Source organism: Bos indicus, chromosome 1 (assembly GCF_029378745.1).
Source record: "Bos indicus isolate NIAB-ARS_2022 breed Sahiwal x Tharparkar chromosome 1, NIAB-ARS_B.indTharparkar_mat_pri_1.0, whole genome shotgun sequence".
NCBI classification, from domain to species: Eukaryota; Metazoa; Chordata; class Mammalia; order Artiodactyla; family Bovidae; genus Bos; species Bos indicus.
The window spans coordinates 128,938,125-128,954,899 of NC_091760.1; the positions used below are offsets into that span (position 1 = coordinate 128,938,125).

A 16,775-nucleotide genomic window follows, 5' to 3' on the forward strand; every position below is an offset into this window, starting at 1 on the left:
CTGAAATGGATCCAGAATATCCCAAGAGGTGGCAATGCCACAAACTTAGTTACATGCTCATAATTTCAGCTTGAAAATCCATGGGGAGTGAGTAACCTTCATGTCCTAGTCACCCAGGCAAGTATCTGATAATCATGGTGTCATGAATGGAACACTCTATGCCGGGTACCCTGTTAACTTCATCCACAGGCACTGCCTCTCCTCGAGGCCTCACTGCTACCGCCATGATATCTCAGGGGAGGAATTCAAGGGAAGGGAGGCCAAGGACCCCTGGTTGGAAGAGGTTGATTCTTGCGTTCAGACAGGTCAAATCACTTCCATGTCATCTATCCTCCCTGATGCCCTGTTTCCCTTCTTTCCCCCACAAGCAAAGAGTCTGGCAGGTGGAAGGGCCCTGGAGCCAATCTCCCTAAAGGCCTGGGGCCTGAATGAGTGGACCCCAACTCAGCAGTACTTTTTCTAATGTGCATGTGAAGAACTTCTTCAAGGAGCTGGGAAGGTCGCTGGGAGAAGTGATGGATAAGGGCCAACTGGAAAGCTCATTAGAATGGGAGCTGCTTCTGTGTCTGCCCTGAGGTCCTGTCTTCATTACTGGAGAACTGCTTTTGTAAACCTTGCCGTCAAGGGCCCACAATCCCTGGGAGTGCCCGCTCTCCTCTATATCTCAGGCTGTAAACCAACGTTGGAGGCAGAGGCCTGGCGAAGGACCATTACTCACTTTTAATGAGACAGCCAGGGAAATAAATTGGCATATGTTAGTAAAATGGCTCATCAAGGTGAGTAATTATCTTCATGGCTGGGGCAGTTTACCCTCTGATAAAGGAATTAGCATCTCCTCTCTCCCAGGGCTGTGGCTCTCCAGAACTAAGGCAGGAGGCCAAGGGCAGTTTGACCACTAGTTCTGGATGCCCTCCCCCCATCCAGTCCAGCTCTATAGCAAGGACTTGTCACTCCCCCAGTTCCAGAGCTCTCAGAGTCATAGACTTCACAGCTGACCATTGGAGACCGGAAAAATACAAAGCATTACTCTATATTTTATACAGTGGGGTGTGAGTGCCTGTGTGTGTGTGTGTGGTGGTGACAGATCAGCTACGTCACAGGGCCTTGTAGGAAAAGCTATCCAGAGCAGTTCTGGCAGGCTCTACAAATGAAATTACCTGCTTCTTAATCCTGAGCCAAACTTTAATTACAGTACAGTATTTTCTCCTTTACTTCCTCATGCACTGATTTTGTGTCCCACAGAATTAACCTCTAGTGAGTGATGCCCAGGTGTGTGACTGACACTCGCCATGTGTTTGAGCATCTTATAAGGAAATGTCTCTATTATCACGTTATCTGCTTTATGAATATTGGTTTCATCTTTTGAGACAGATGATAAACTCCTGGATGCCAAGGATGAGGGAATCTGTAACAATTCCCAGGATGCAGAGCACTCTGTTACAGGGTATGTTTCTCCCTGGTCTCAACATCAGGAAGCCTGGGAAGCGCTGAAGATTTGCAAGCAGGTGACTGATGGTATTTCCCTCTAGGCACTGGCTACCAGGAGGCTCATGGCTGAGTCACTGCCCACCCCTGGGTCTGGATCAGGGCACGCTTTGTGCACCACCTTCATCCTTGATGCTGCCTTTCTAGTTTTTTTTTTTTTTTAATTTTGCTAGATGGTAAGCTCCATGTGGACAGGCCCGCTTATGCTATGACTTCCCTTCTCTCTCTATTCCCAGTTTCCAGACTGTGCCTGGCACTTAATAAACATTGACAGAGTGGATGAACCTCAGGTTATACAAAGTTTACATCTTTGAGCAGTTAAATCTTGTTTAAAATAAAATAAGGATAATATACATATGACCACACACTCATGCTAATAATGAAACAACGTAGTTGGCAAATAATTATCATTTGATTAATATCAAATTATTGAGAGTTGAAATGGGCTGAGCTGCCTGGGCCTCTGCGTTTGGTGTTTATACTGGAATGAGTTTTAAAAATAATGCTGATGGGGAAATATCCAAATGGCTTTCTAAGTTTAGTTTGAGATTGGGGTATAGTGGGACGGGTCTTTCATTCCTCATTCCAATTAGGGGAGAAATTCTAAAAAAACATTGGCAAGAATGGATAAAGATGATGTGGCACATATATACAATGGAATATTACTCAACCACAAAAGTGATGGAACTGTGCTGTTTGCAAAGACATGGATGGACCTAGAGACTGTTATACAGAGTGAAGCAAGTCAGAAAGAGAAAAACAAATACTGCATATTAATTCATATATGTGGAACCTGGAAAAATGACACAGATGAACCATTTACAAAACAGAAATAGAGGCACAAATGCAGAGAACAAGTGTATGGATATCAAGAGGGGAAGGGAGGGTGGGATGAACTGGGAGATTGGGATTGACATATATACACCACTATGTGTAAAACAGATAACTCATTAGAGCCTATGTATAGCACAGGGAACTCTACTCAATGCTCTGACCTAAACGGGAAGGAAATCCAAAAAAGAGGGGATATACGTACATGTGCAGGGGACTCGCTTTGCTGTACAGCAGAAACTAACACAACATTGTAAAGCAACTATAATAAAAATTAAGAAACAAATCAAAAACCAAACAAAATTGGCAAGAGCTTTAAAGATTCCTATAGTTTAGAAAATCTACAGCTTAGAAGGTGTTTCCAAAATCTCCACCTGTTCTTTTAGTGTCTCTTTGGGAACAGACGGTTTTGGTGCAGAAGTGATGTTCCAGTTTGTTATACAGGAAACTAAGATGTGGCTGAGTTGATGGTATGGCTCACGCTTGAATGACAGCAGGAAAATTCTACCAGAAAACCAACCTGTCTTCGGCATCCAGATACACAGCATCATGAGTTCTATAGACTCTTCACTAAAGAGGTTTACAAGGGATCTTGGGGTGTTTTGGAGAAGGGAATGGGAACCCACTCCAGTACTCTTACCTGGAGAATTCCATGGATAGAGGAGCCTGGCAGGCTACAGTCCATTGGGTCGCAAAGAGTCAGACACAACTGAGTGACTAACACTTTTACTTTAGACCTGACTGGGCTGCTAATTATGTGAAGTCATCCCTTCTAGTGCAGGGAATGTACCCAAGTTCTGGGTACAGAGCCTAGATCAGGGGTGGCAGGGAGGCATCACTTGGCCAAGTACATTCAGAGCCTGAACTTGACCTTTCAGAGGGGTGGGGGGTGGAGCTGTTCCCTGCTCCCATCCACCGGGGTTCTCTAAGGACACTCACCATTCCTGTCGATGGCAAAAGGCACATCAGTCGTGACGATTTCATAGTTGCAAATCTGGCTGTACTGGGGGGAGCAGTCTTCGTCGATGGCCTCCACTTGCAGGATGCTGTCATAGATCTTGCCCTCTGTCACGATAGCCTTGTAGGCCGGCTCTTTGAAGGTGGGAGCAAACTCATTGACGTCCTTCACCTGGATATGGACCACGGCCCTAGGACAACACACAGGAAAGGAAGAGAGGCCAGTAATGAAAGAATTGCACCAGACTCCTGCACTTCCCATGGGCACTGATTCAGGCCCCAAGGCCATGAGAGTGGAGAAATCATGACAACTGGGTTGGCTGTTGTCTGAGGGCCCTGTCCCCCCGTCCACTGAGATGCCTCTGCCTGTCCTGCCCCAATCCTTTGAGATGAATTCACCCCAGAGAGATACCCCCCACCCAGCTTCTTTGACCTTCCTTGTTACCCAGCTTTAGGCAACGCATTTCCTCTAGAATTCAGTGGTCTCCAAGCTTTTTGGCACCAGGGACCAATTTCGTGGGAGATAGTTTTTCCATGGACCGGGGGGTGGGTCCATGGGGGTGGGGAGGGGATGGTTTCAAGATGATTCAATCACATTACACTTATTGTGCACTTTATTTCTATTATTATTACATCAGCTCCACCTCAGATCACCAGGCATTAGATCCTGGAGGTTAGGAATCCCTGCATCTCTCTGGCTCATTTGTTCATTCACACTCCACTCAGTAAGAATTGAGCCACCCTTCAGTTCAGGTCAGTTCAGTTGCATCCGACTCTTTGTGACCCCATGGACTGTAGCACGTCAGGCTTCCCTGTCCATCACCAACTCCCATATCTTGCTCAGACTCATGTTCATCAAGTCGGTGATGCCATCCAACTATCTCATCCCCTATTGTCCCCTTCTCCTCCTGCCATCAATCTTTCCCAGAATCAGGGTCTTTTCCAATGAGTCAGTTCTTCGCATCAGGTGGCCAAAGTATTGAGCCACTCTTACTCTGACCCAATTTGAGAGAGTTATAACCCCAAATGAGGCTTCCTTGGTGGCTCAGATGGTAAAGAATCTGCCTGTAATGCAGGAGGCCACGGTTCAATCCCTGGGTCAGGAAGATATCCTGGAGAATGAAATAGCAATGCACTCCAGTATTCTTGCCTGGAGAATTTCATGGAGAGAGAAGCCTGGTGGGCTACAGTCCACGGGGTTGCAAAGAGTTGGACACAACTGAGCGACTACCACTTTTACACTCTATAACCCCTAAAAGAAAGGCGCTGACTGACAGAAGCATACGGCCTGGCAGAAATCCAGGGAAAGGTTCCAACTCGTTCTGCAGGGATGGGTTGGATCATGGAAAGCTTCCTAGAGGAAGTGACAACTGACCTCAGTCCTGATAGTAAAGTCCGAGTATCTGCACGTGAAGCAGAGGGGTAGAAAATGACCCATGCTTATGCCTGCAGGGGCCTGTGGACCTAGCCAGCGGTCTGGCAGGCTGCAGCTTCAAGGAGTGATACGCATGCGTATCGAAACAGACAGTCAGGCAGGGGAGGGCAGCAGTCAGCTCCATCAGGTCACTCACTTGTGAGATTTCTTCCAGGCTGTCTCCCGGGGCCCCGTGCCACAGTCATAGGCCTGGATGATGAACGTGTACTCCTTCTGCAGCTCACAGTCAATGGGGCTCTTGGCACGGAGCCGGCCTTCTCCAGATGTCTTGTTGAGTACCACAGCCTCAAAGGGCAACTCCTGGCCATGTATCTTGAATGCACAGATTTCTCCTGCAGGAGGACAGAAGGAGACAGAAAGCGTCTTAAGAACAGCCAGACTGCACACAGAGCTTCGACTGGACCAGACTTGCAAACCCAAAAGCCCTAGGCCATTTCCCTCCACACAGATAATTGTCAAGCTGGAAGCAGCCTTTAGGGAGCCAGTGGTAACACCGGAATGTCCCCCATCCAGTGCAGCTGGCAGAAAAAGCAAGGGGGTGGGGAGGGCGGTCATCACGCAGGGGAGCTGGCTGTTCATCCCAGTTTGCCAGTTTTCCTGGCAGGTTTCTCGCCTGCCCTCTGCCCAGAATGAGATTAAGGAATTTGACCACAGTCAAAAGACAAATGACTACAGAGGAAAGGAGAAAAAGGCCAAAGCTTTCACTGTCTTTTGTTCTGTGACAACATCCTCGATTGTTGAAAGTGTGCTCTGTGAAGCAGTGACCTGGGCATCCCTGGGGAGCTTGTTAGAATTACAGGCTCCTAGGATCTGGACCCTGGACCTCTTGAGTCAGGAGCTACATCTTTTTTATTTATTTATTTTTTAGTATGTCCATTATATCTTTTTTTTTAAGTATAGTTGAGTTATAATATTGTGTTAATTTCTGCTGTATAGCCAAGTGACTTAGTTATACATACGTATATATGTATATACATTCTTTTTTATATTCTTCTGCATTACAGTTTATCACAGCATATTGAATATCATTCCCTGTGCTATAGTAGGACCTTGTTTTTTTATCTATCCTATATACAACAGTTTGCCTCTGCTAACTTAATTAGGGTCCCCAGGTGACCTGTTTGCTCAGTCGGTGTGAGCAGCACTGCTCTGCTCTGCCCTTTACTCCTGGTTTAAGCACCCCACATTCCTGCAACCCCCTTCACGTCTCTCACCCACTACTTCTCTGTGGGGACTGGGACGGACACCACTCTGAGCTTGCCATCTTCTCTCCAAACAGTGGAGGTGAGTCTATGTGAATTTCAGAATTCCCATGGAGCCTGAGAAACCACCTTCTTAAAGAACTGACTATGCTGTAAAATGAATGCATTTCTCTCCCCCAGCTGGGTTCATGTGTTATTATACCTTTTTCTCTGCATTAAAACAATAAAGCAACGAAAATATCTTCTTTACCTCAACTGGCAAATATTGACTTCTTGAACCCTGACTCTGAGCCCTGTAGTAAGTGTTCTGGAAAGTACTAAAGGTTTGAGACACATTCTCTTCCTGTGTTGAGGGAACTTATAGACTTCTTGGGGAGATAATATGTAGATATCCAGAAGGACCATTCATAGTGCAAAGAGCTGGGTGAGCATCATGTGACATGGGCATCAAGGGGTCCAGGCTGCTGGTGAATAAAATGTAGGCTTGAGCCCAAGGGCCTGAGTCATGTTCCAGGTTTGCTACTTTCTAGCTGATTTAGTCAAATTATGTTGACTCGCTGGGTTTCAACTGTGTCATCAGTAACAGCACCAGGAGATGATGTTGCAGGGAGAGCATCTACCTGGCATGCCCCAATCCCGGTCTGACATTGTCCCAGCTGCACTGCTGGGACCAGGGTGAGGTGCCTACTGTATATATTTTAATGGGGTCCTCACATTCAGAGTGACCAGGCACCTGCCCAGCTGCTCCAAAGAACAGACACCATGAGAAGAAGGGATAACATGATTGCATGTCTGCTCTGCCCAGGCATCCAGCTTTGTACCCCCACCCAGGTGATCTGCTTTAATCATCCCAATAAACCTGCAAGGCAGACATTTTATACCAATTAGTACAAATTAACAACAAAAAGGATCAGAGAAGTTATTGCTTGCTCAAGGTCACAGAGTGAAAGTTGGTATAAACCCTGGATATGGCTGAGTCCTAACTCCACACCCTTTCTGCTTCACTGCACCATCTCCAAGCAGCCTTCTCAGAGGACCACCACAGGAATTGCTTCTGGTAACATTCTAAAACCCTGTTCAAGCCTCGCTCAGGAGAGAAAGCCCCCATTTTACATAGAGGAAGCATGCGCTGATCTCTTACTAACAATGTTTTCTGAGATGGCCAATCAATACCAATTTTACCTTTAGGCTTTTGTTTTTTATTATTTCATCGATCCTCAATTTCATTATGAACACTCCATTTTCACTACATTCCCTCCTGGCCATTTCTCAAATGTAGTCATGGAATAATGAACAAGACAGTTTGTGGGCCAGGCTCTAACAAGAAGGTTGCTTCCCTTTCTGTCACTGCACTGCCTCTTGGACAAGACTAGGTCTACAGCCTTCAAGGTGGGAGAAGGGGTTTCATCCCACCCTCAAGTTTCATTTCTGCTCTGAATTGGTTGGGCTTGAAGAGATGGACTTCTGACATGCCTGCCTTGAGATTCTATCTCAAGATGAATGCCAGTTACGGGAATACTAGCAGTAAATGTGCCCAGATTAGTTCTAGGGTATTCTCTGAAGTTCCCAACTATTGCCACAATTCTAAGACTCATTGGATCCTTTCTCTTTGAAAAGTTCAATTAAACTGAACGTGAATGAGGGCAATTCTCTGTTAGAGACACTCGATCTCATCTAGAGTAGTCCTCAAGGCTCAGAAATCCTGAACCAGAAGAAAGGAGAGGAAGGAGGAAAAGGCAAAGGAGGAAGGGGAGATCCAGACACAGGGGAGGCTGAGAAAAGTAAACCTCAGGGCCACATATTTTCATGAAACTAAATGCAGCTCAGTTCAACTCCACAGAGCCAGTATTTTTTGAGTAACTGCTGGACCTGGAGACACAAAGAAAACAACTTGGATACCTTAAGGCAGTGGTCCCCAATGCTTTTGGTACCAGGAATTGATTTCGTGGAAGATGATTTTTCCACAGACTGGGGATGTCAGGGGGACGGTTTCAGGATGATTCAAGTCATTACATTTATTGTGCACCCCATTTCTAATTCAATGTCACCACTGATCTGACAAGAGGCAACTGGTCTGTGGCCCAGAGGTTGGGGATCCCTCCCTTAGGGCATAAAGATACCCAATCCTCAAGTCCTCATTACCTCCTAGAAGAGACAGTGAAGTTCACAAGGGCTATGCCATGCTCACCTAGTCTGCACCAGCTCAGACTGAGATGGGACTTAGCCTCCTTTGAACAAAAACTAGAATTCACCCTAGTGAAATACATCACCCTCATTGATCCCACCTCTTCATCTGACTCTTGTGTTCTGGCTGCAAACGTTCATTCATTTATTCACCCATTCATCCATCTCATAAATATTTATTAGGAACTATGCTCCCAGCACTGATGAAATAGTGATGATCAAACCCCACCCAGTCCTGGGGTGATAGCAGTCCAGTGTAGGAGGAAGTTAAGGAATTATATAATCACCTGCTGTCAGGAAGGATGGTGATGGTGATATGTGCATTGAAGGAGGTGCTGAGTCCTGACCTGGGGAGACTGGGCAGGGAGGTCTAAGATAGATGTGATGGCTGAGCTGAGATCACAGGAAGAGAAAAAGGGAGACACTCAGGCCACAGGAGAGTAAACTGAGTTTCAAGCAGGGGGGGTAACACATGGGAGTGCCCTTCAGCAGGAAGGGACGAGGGACTGCAGAGACCCGTGTGGCAGGAGTAGAGGCAATGGGGCAGGGCCAGCGTCATGGATTTGCAACCGGAGAGGCACTCAGGGGCCGTGTGCTCAAGAGGGCCCTAAGCATGGTTGAAATCTCTGCTGCTGCCACACTGAAATTCTTAATAATGTTATCTTTGAACTTGGGTTTTGTAAATGAAATCTGATGGAACAAAGGAGTCTTTCTTAAGCAATGGAGGTGCTCCCTATTCAGTGCTCCGCATTCGTATCTAGTGGTCAGGATATGCCATGAGCAGAGTATTCTAGTGGACCCATGATGTGGAGAAGGAGATTCAGGAACCTCAGCAAGAGCAAGGTGAGCATGTGACGTCTACAACTGAGTAATCCACTAGGCAGGGAGCTGATAACTCCATGAGGCTACCCTTTCTGTTTAAATGAAAATTGAACACAGAATGAAGACAAGTGACCAAAGAACCCTGTCATATCCTCTGTTACTATATTCCTCCCTGTAGGAGCCAATCACTTAGGCTGAAAAGGATGACAGAGAGATAAAGATAAAACCACCCATTATTCCTTTTCTTTTTATACCATCCTTATACCAGCAAGCCAAAGGTGACAGAACATTGGTAGAATATATGTATATGAAGAAGTGAAACACTGAGGAAACCAGAAGGGAAAGAGACACGTGTACCCCAATGTTCATTGCAGCACTGTTTATAATAGCCAAGACATGGAAGCAACCTAGATGTCCATCAGCAGATGAATGGATAAGAAAGCTGTGGTACATATACACAATGGAGTATTACTCAGCCATTAAAAAGAATACATTTGAATCAGTTCTAATGAGGTGGATGAAACTGGAGCCTATTATACAGAGTGAAGTAAGCCAGAAGGAAAAACATAAATACAGTATTCTAACGCATATATATGGAATTTAGAAAGATGGTAACAATAACCCTGTGTACGAGACAGCAAAAGAGACACTGATGTATAGAACAGTCTTATGGACTCTGTGGGAGAGGGAGAGGGTAGGAAGATTTGGGAGAATGACATTGTAACATGTAAAATATCATGTAAGAAACGAAAAAAAAAAAAAAAAAGAAAACAGTTGAGTATTGCTTGTGTAGCATTTACACTGCTCTGGTGAAGAATAAAATACGCATGCATACCTGAGCTAGGACATGCAAATTCTGTAATTTTCAGAGATGCTGCATAGCAGTTAACTGCTCTTCTATTTGCATTTGAAACTGCCATTGCATAGTATAAAGATAAATGGTAGAAATTATGCTAATAATTGAAATTTTTAATTTTTCTTTACTTAGAATCACATCAAATAGCAAATTAAAAACATAGCAAGTTGAAAGAGAGACTGAAAGACAGGAATGTGCTGGGACAGAGTCCTGAGGAAGAAGCATATTTAAAATTGCAGTTCCCAACCTTTGTGAGTGACACATTGGGCTGTCTTGATCTTTTGTGAGGCCTGTCACCAGAATTTGTTATTACTAATAAAGCACAGTAGTAGGAGGATGATGTATTTAAAAGATCAGACCTAATGGCTTCCATATAGAAAATATCACTTTTAAAATCTTGCTTTCCAATCCGCTTTCCTGGGCGGGACAGTTGGTGTGTGACCTGTGTGTGGGAATTCAATGCACAGGTGCACACGCACTTGGGATCAGCAATAGACTCTGGTGAAATGGGGCCAGCAGCATGGGGCATTAGCTGGGGCCTAGGGTGGTTGAATTCTGCTTCACTGAGAGCCCCTGGAGGGGCCAGATCAGTAGAGGAGCCCCTGCAGTGTCGTGGGGGCGGTTGTCACGTGGCTCCAGCCCCTCATCACCTCCCTCCTTCTCACAAATACCTTTTCCTCTGCCGCAACACACCATATGACACATCAGCAGAAATTGGTGTAGTTATCTCTTGAAAAAAACTCTCTCTTAATTCCTCCCATAAGATTCTAGGGAAAATGAATGAATGAAAAAATAGATGAAATTGATGAATGAATGAATTAATAAAACTGATTTTTATAATATATTTTCTTCTTACCCTTGAATACCCTTGACCAACAGATTGGGTTGATTTCATTTTTCAGGTGCAAAACAGGAGCCTCAGACAGATTAAGTGGTTGACCCAAGGTCTCTTTAATAGTAAGAAGTGGATCAAGAACTGAGTTCTAGGCCCTTTGAATGTAAATCCTGTGCCCTCTGTCCTTCATGTTGCTTATCACTGGGTGGGTATGATGTTCTAGGAGAGGGGATTTCAAAGTGTGGTCTGTACACCCCTTGGGTCCCTAAGGACCTTTCTGCAAGGCCCTCAAAGTCAAAACCATCATATTAACACTAAGGTGTTATGTGACTTTTACCCTGCTGATATTTGCACTGATGGTATAAAAGCAATGGTGAATAAAAGTGCTGATGCCTTAGTAGCACCTGACTGCATTCTATGTGACAGGTAGTCAACTGTAAAAATAAAGGAAGAAGTCCAATTTCACTTAAGAATGTCTTTAACGATGCAGTAAATATTGCCAATTTTCATAAATCTCAACCCTTGAGTACACGTATTTTAATATTCTGCATAACAAAATGGAAAGTACTCATAAAGCATCTTTGTAGAGCAAAGAATGGTAGGAAAAGCATCTGTGTGATTTAAGTTGAGTGGGAGCTAAACTAGGATGTTTTCATAGGAGATGCTACTTTTACTTGAAAAGAATGACTGACAGACAAACTATGTTTATTTAAATGAGTGTGTGGCAGGCTTTCTTTTAAAGTAAGTCTGTCACTTCAAGGAAAAGAACTCATCATAGTGGTTAACCAGTGATAAATTTGAGACTTCAATTTTGGAAAATCTGTGTCTGCCACAGACAGTGTGACAATTTACCAATGCTTTAATACTTTTCTGATGAAATGAGTAGTGGTATTAAGGAATGTAAATGTTGATAGGGTATAATGAAATATGTCAACTTTTGAAAGATCTACTTAGCCTGAAATCAATATCTCCTAAATGACCAATGTATATTGTTATGCAGAATGTATGAGTAAAAGATTCATTCAAAGTGTGAAATGGAGCAATGGATTTTAATACAGCAGTATATAATAAGTTCATCGATGTGATTTCAGATTCTTTATGGTAGCCAAACTTTAAGAAACTGTTACTGGTATACATGTGTTCCCCATCCTGAACCCTCCTCCCTCCTCCCTCCCCATACCATTCCTCTGGGTCGTCCCAGTGCACCAGCCCCAAGCATCCAGTATCGTGCATCGAACCTGGACTGGCAACTTGTTTCATATATGATATTATACATATTTCAATGCCATTCTCCCAAATCATCCCACCCTCTCCCTCTCCCACAGAGTCCAAAAGACTGTTCTATACATCAGTGTCTCTTTTGCTGTCTTGTATACAGGGTTATTGTTACCATCTTTCTAAATTCCATATATATGCGTTAGTATACTGTATTGGTGTTTTTCTTTCTGGCTTACTTCACTCTGTATAATAGGCTCCAGTTTCATCCACCTCATTAGAACTGATTCAAATGTATTCTTTTTAATGGCTGAGTAATACTCCATTGTGTATATGTACCACAGCTTTCTTATTCATTAGTCTGCTGATGGACATCTAGGTTGCTTCCATGTCCTGGCTATTATAAACAGTGCTGTGATGAACATTGGGGTACACGTGTCTCTTTCAATTCTGGTTTCTTCAGTGTGTATGCCCAGCAGTGGGATTGCTGGATCATAAGGCAGTTCTATTTCCAGTTTTTTAAGGAATCTCCACACTGTTCTCTGTAGTGGCTGTACTAGTTTGCATTCCCACCAATAGTGTAAGAGGGTTCCCTTTTCTCCACATCCTCTCCAGCATTTATTGCTTGTAGACTTTTGGATTGCAGCCATTCTGACTGGTGTGAAATGGTACCTCATAGTGGTTTCGATTTGCATTTCTCTGATAATGAGTGATGTTGAGCATCTTTTCATGTGTTTGTTAGCTATCTGTATGTCTTCTTTGGAGAAATGTCTGTTTAGTTCTTTGGCCCATTTTTTGATTGGGTCATTTATTTTTCTGGTATTGAGCTGTAGGAGTTGCTTGTATATTTTTGAGATTAGTTGTTTGTCTGTTGCTTCATTTGCTATTATTTTCTCCTATTCGGAAGGCTGTCTTTTCACCTTGCTTATAGTTTCCTTTGTTGTGCAGAAGCTTTTAAGTTTAATTAGGTCCCATTTGTTTATTTTTGCTTTTATTTCCAATATTCTGGGAGGTGGGTCATAGAGGATCCTGCTGTGATGTATGTCGGAGAGTGTTTTGCCTATGTTCTCCTCTAGGAGTTTTGTAGTTTCTGGTCTTATGTTTAGATCTTTAATCCATTTTGAGTTTATTTTTGTGTATGGTGTTAGAAAGTGCTCTAGTTTCATTCTTTTACAAGTGGTTGACCAGTTTTCCCAGCACCACTTGTTAAAGAGTTGTCTTTAATCCATTGTATATTCTTGCCTCCTTTGTCAAAGATAAGGTATCCATAGGTGCGTGGATTTATCTCTGGGCTTTCTATTTTGTTCCATTGACCTATATTTCTGTCTTTGTGCCAGCACCATACTGTCTTGATGACCGTGGCTTTGTAGTAGAGCCTGAAGTCAGGCAGGTTGATTCCTCCAGTTCCATTCTTCTTACCTGTGGCAGATTCATTTTGATATATGGCAAAACCAATATAATATTGTAAAGTTAAATAAAATAAAATTTAAAAAAATAAATAAAATAAAATTGGTTGATGTAGAAGAAAAAAAAAAAAAAAAAAAACTATTACTGGGACTTCCTTGGTAGTCCAGTGGTTGAGAGTCTGCCTGTCGATGTAAGGGGGTATGGGTTTGATCCCTGGTCTGGGACGATCTCACATGCCTCAGAGCAACAAAGCCCATGTACCACAACTACTGAGCCCGCACTCTAGAGACTTGGGGGCACAACAAGAGAAGACGCCACAATGAGAAGCTCACACACCACAACTGGAAAGTGCCCCTGCACGCCACAACTGGAGAAAGCCGACTTGCAGCAACGAAGACCCAGCACATCCAAAATAAAGAATAATTTACAAAAGAAGCTATTACTTACAGCCTTCTGGCGCAGTATCAGAGAAGAATAGCTACGATTATCTGAAAAGATTAAAATACTCCTCCCTTTTCCAACTATATACCTGAGTGAGGCCCTATTTTTTTCTTCACATACTTTAACCTATGCAGCATATCACAACAGATTGAAGGGAGGGAAGTTATGAGGGTCTAGCTGTCCTCTATTGAAGCAGACATTGAAGAGACTGCAAAAATGTGCACGGCACCACTCTTCACACTAATTTTGTTTTGGAAAATTTATTTTTTGGGTCAAATCAGTTATATATGTTAACCTGTAATGAGTTTATTATTGTGATTAAAAAAAATAAGTTAATAAATTAGCATTTGGAATCTTCTCAATTTTTGTTTCGAATACAGTAAATATCAGTAGATATAACCCAAAGTGTCATTAGCAATGAAATGTTTAAAGTGGTCATGAAACCAAAACGTTTATCATTTACCAATCATAAATCATTTACCATGATTTGCCAGCCAGATCATGATTCCATATTCTATTCCTAGTACTTGCAACATGACCCACCACCTGTCAGAAAACTCCTGATCTCAGAGCAACTCAGTTTTCTCTGCATTGCACAGCTGAGGCATTTGTAATAAGAAGAACCAGGCAGAGCTTGATATCAACAAGGTGCTGGGAGTGGGGCTTCATTTCCACATCTTCATTCAAGCATGGATGGTTAACCTCTGGCTCTGTAGCCAGACAGGCTGGACTGGAATCCTCCATTATCTACATGTGTGACCTTGGGCAAATCACTTATCTCTCTGTGACTGCTTTCTCATCTATGAACTGGCATGATATTAGTAACAGTTATTCATAGCATTCTTGGTTGTTGGAAGGATTAAATGAGTTAATACATGCAAAGCACTTAACAGTGCTTGCCATGAAGTAAGTACTATATATATGTTAGTGCTTACTATTGTTATTATATTGAAGAAAAGCCACACACTTCTGGCAAAGTCCCTGTTCATGTTTGAGAATGGAAGAGGCCAAATGTGGAGTTCATTTCACCATCAGAAATATTTTCAATGTGTGTCACATGTGTCATTAAAAACAGTCTGAGGGCTTCCCTTATGATCTAGGGATTAAGAATCCACCTGCCAATGCAGGGGACACGGGTTTGATCCTTGGTCCGGGAATATTCCTCATGCCATGGAGCAACTAAGCCTATGGGCCACAGCTACTGAAGCTCAAATGCACCAGTGTCTGTGCTCCACAACGAGAGAAGCCACCGCAATGAGAATCCTGCACACCACAACTGGAGAGCAGCCTCTGCTTGCTGTAATTTGAGAAAGCCCCATGTGCAGTAATGAAGACCCAGCACAGCCAAAAACAAATAAAAGTTTAAAAAAAAAAGAGCATTTGCCTAACAGGCAAACAGTCTGGCGACTCCTTGAAGTAAGTACTTTACGTTTACCAGTCACAGCTTAACAACTTTCCTGGATATTGTTGGCCAATGACTGCATCCTGTGAAACCGCAAAATCTCGTCCAGGGCCAGTCCTGCTTCATGGGGAGAGATTTTGGGGGTGGGGTTTGTGTGTCGGTCTGATTTTGCTCATCACAGTGACAGGAGGTTGCTAATGGCCTTTATTGGGCAGGAGTCAAGGGTGCCAAGGGCCTTCCTGGTGGCTCATTTGGTAAAGAACCTGCCTGCCAATTCAGGAGACACAAGAGACATAAGTTTGATCCCTGGATTGGGAAGATCTCCTGGAGAAGGAAATGGCAACTAGCTCTAGTATTCTTGCCTGGAAAATCCCATGAATGGTGGAGCGTAGCAGGCTACAGTACATGGGGTCCCAAAGAGTCAGAAATGACTGAGCGACTGAGCGTGTACGCACGTAAGGGTGCTAAACGTTGTGTCCTGAGCGGGCCAGTCTTATACCACTGAGAACAGTCTCACCCAAAATGGCCATAGCATCGCCTTGACAAACACTGCACCCCAAGCGTGCAGATAGAATTGTTGGAAAAAACATCAGGCCAGGTTTATGACCCCAGGTTTGAGGAAAATGATAGATATTGTCAAGGCTTCTGCTTCAGATTGGTGAGGTCCCTGCCAATGGAGGATGGAACCATCTGCTCTGAGCTGCATCCTCTGTCCTCCCAGTACACACACTTGGCAGGCAGGGAATACTGACCACACCACCTGGGGGCTGGGCAGAAGGGTTTCTTAAAGTGTGCTCCACACCTCTATGTGGAGCCACCTGTAGTCACATACGGTGTAATAAAAAAAGGACAGGACAAATGCTAATCACACCAAGTGGTAATCATGCGCAGAACATCAAATCAAGGCTGAACATATACTTTAAAAAAAAAGGTTGATTTTAAGCCCTCCCACTTCAAATAAAAACTTGAAATTTCCAAAAGTGAAAAGTTGAAGGGAAAGATTCAATGGAGTATCCCTGAACTTGGCTGCCCCATCATGTATCTAGGTGGCAGGAAGATTTCAGATCAACCAACACAGGCAGCTGGCCTTGCACTGAGCCCCAGCCCTGCTCTTCTCAGCTGTAAGACCTTGAGTGTATCCCAAGTTCCTATTCACAACTGAGGATATAGCCATGCCTAATCCTGAACGTTCAGTGAGGCTGCACTGACACCTTAAAATGAACTTTGGAAAGCATAAAAGTCTATCTACTTTTTATTATTACAATTATAATAAATCCTGCCTGAAGACCTGCAGCAGCTAGAAGCATATTGGCAACTTACTTTGTTTCTATTAGAAACCAAAGGTGGCGGTGGGGGACTGTCACCATTTACAGTTATCTACTCAGTATTGAGCAAAAATAAAATATACTCTCTTATTTCAAAAGTCATTTTCATTTTCCTAAAGCTTTGTGCTAAATAAAAATCCCCCTCCTTTTGGAATATTAACACACTGGTTATGTTTTTGCTGAAAAACCAATGAAGTTAATGCATTTTTTCCTTCTTCAACAATATTATTGAAAGAATAAATGGTGTAGCAACCAACATTTATGCTAAGAGATTTGGAGTCATCCCCAGGGTTCAGTGAGTCACAACTGGATCACAAAGAACTTGGAGAGATGACAGGCAACCATTTGTCTGGTTGGAGCCCATGGTCTGGAGGTGAA

At 43.5% G+C, this 16,775-nt stretch overlaps 1 protein-coding gene and 1 long non-coding RNA gene across 4 annotated transcripts in view; one reads left to right on the forward strand and one right to left on the reverse strand.

The window, feature by feature from the left end:
* Window positions 1-16,775, reverse strand: part of CLSTN2 (calsyntenin 2) — a 745,907-nt gene that overhangs the window by 189,653 nt on the left and 539,479 nt on the right. For both annotated transcript variants that reach the window (XM_070794086.1, XM_070794095.1), the window contains exons 3-4: window positions 4,845-5,040; window positions 3,256-3,464 (exon numbers count right to left, since the gene is read on the reverse strand). In XM_070794086.1, coding sequence (XP_070650187.1) covers window positions 3,256-3,464; window positions 4,845-5,040 — 405 coding nt within the window. The remainder of the gene's footprint in view (window positions 1-3,255; window positions 3,465-4,844; window positions 5,041-16,775) is intronic.
* Window positions 1-16,775, forward strand: part of LOC109559774 (uncharacterized) — a 76,179-nt gene that overhangs the window by 35,673 nt on the left and 23,731 nt on the right. The window contains exons 4-5 of one of the 2 annotated variants that reach the window (XR_011567827.1): window positions 369-776; window positions 1,372-1,877. The exons of the other annotated variant lie outside the window; for it this stretch is intronic. This is a non-coding gene — a long non-coding RNA (uncharacterized lncRNA). Of the gene's footprint in view, window positions 1-368; window positions 777-1,371; window positions 1,878-16,775 lie in introns of those variants that run through there. 2 annotated transcript variants of the gene reach the window in all.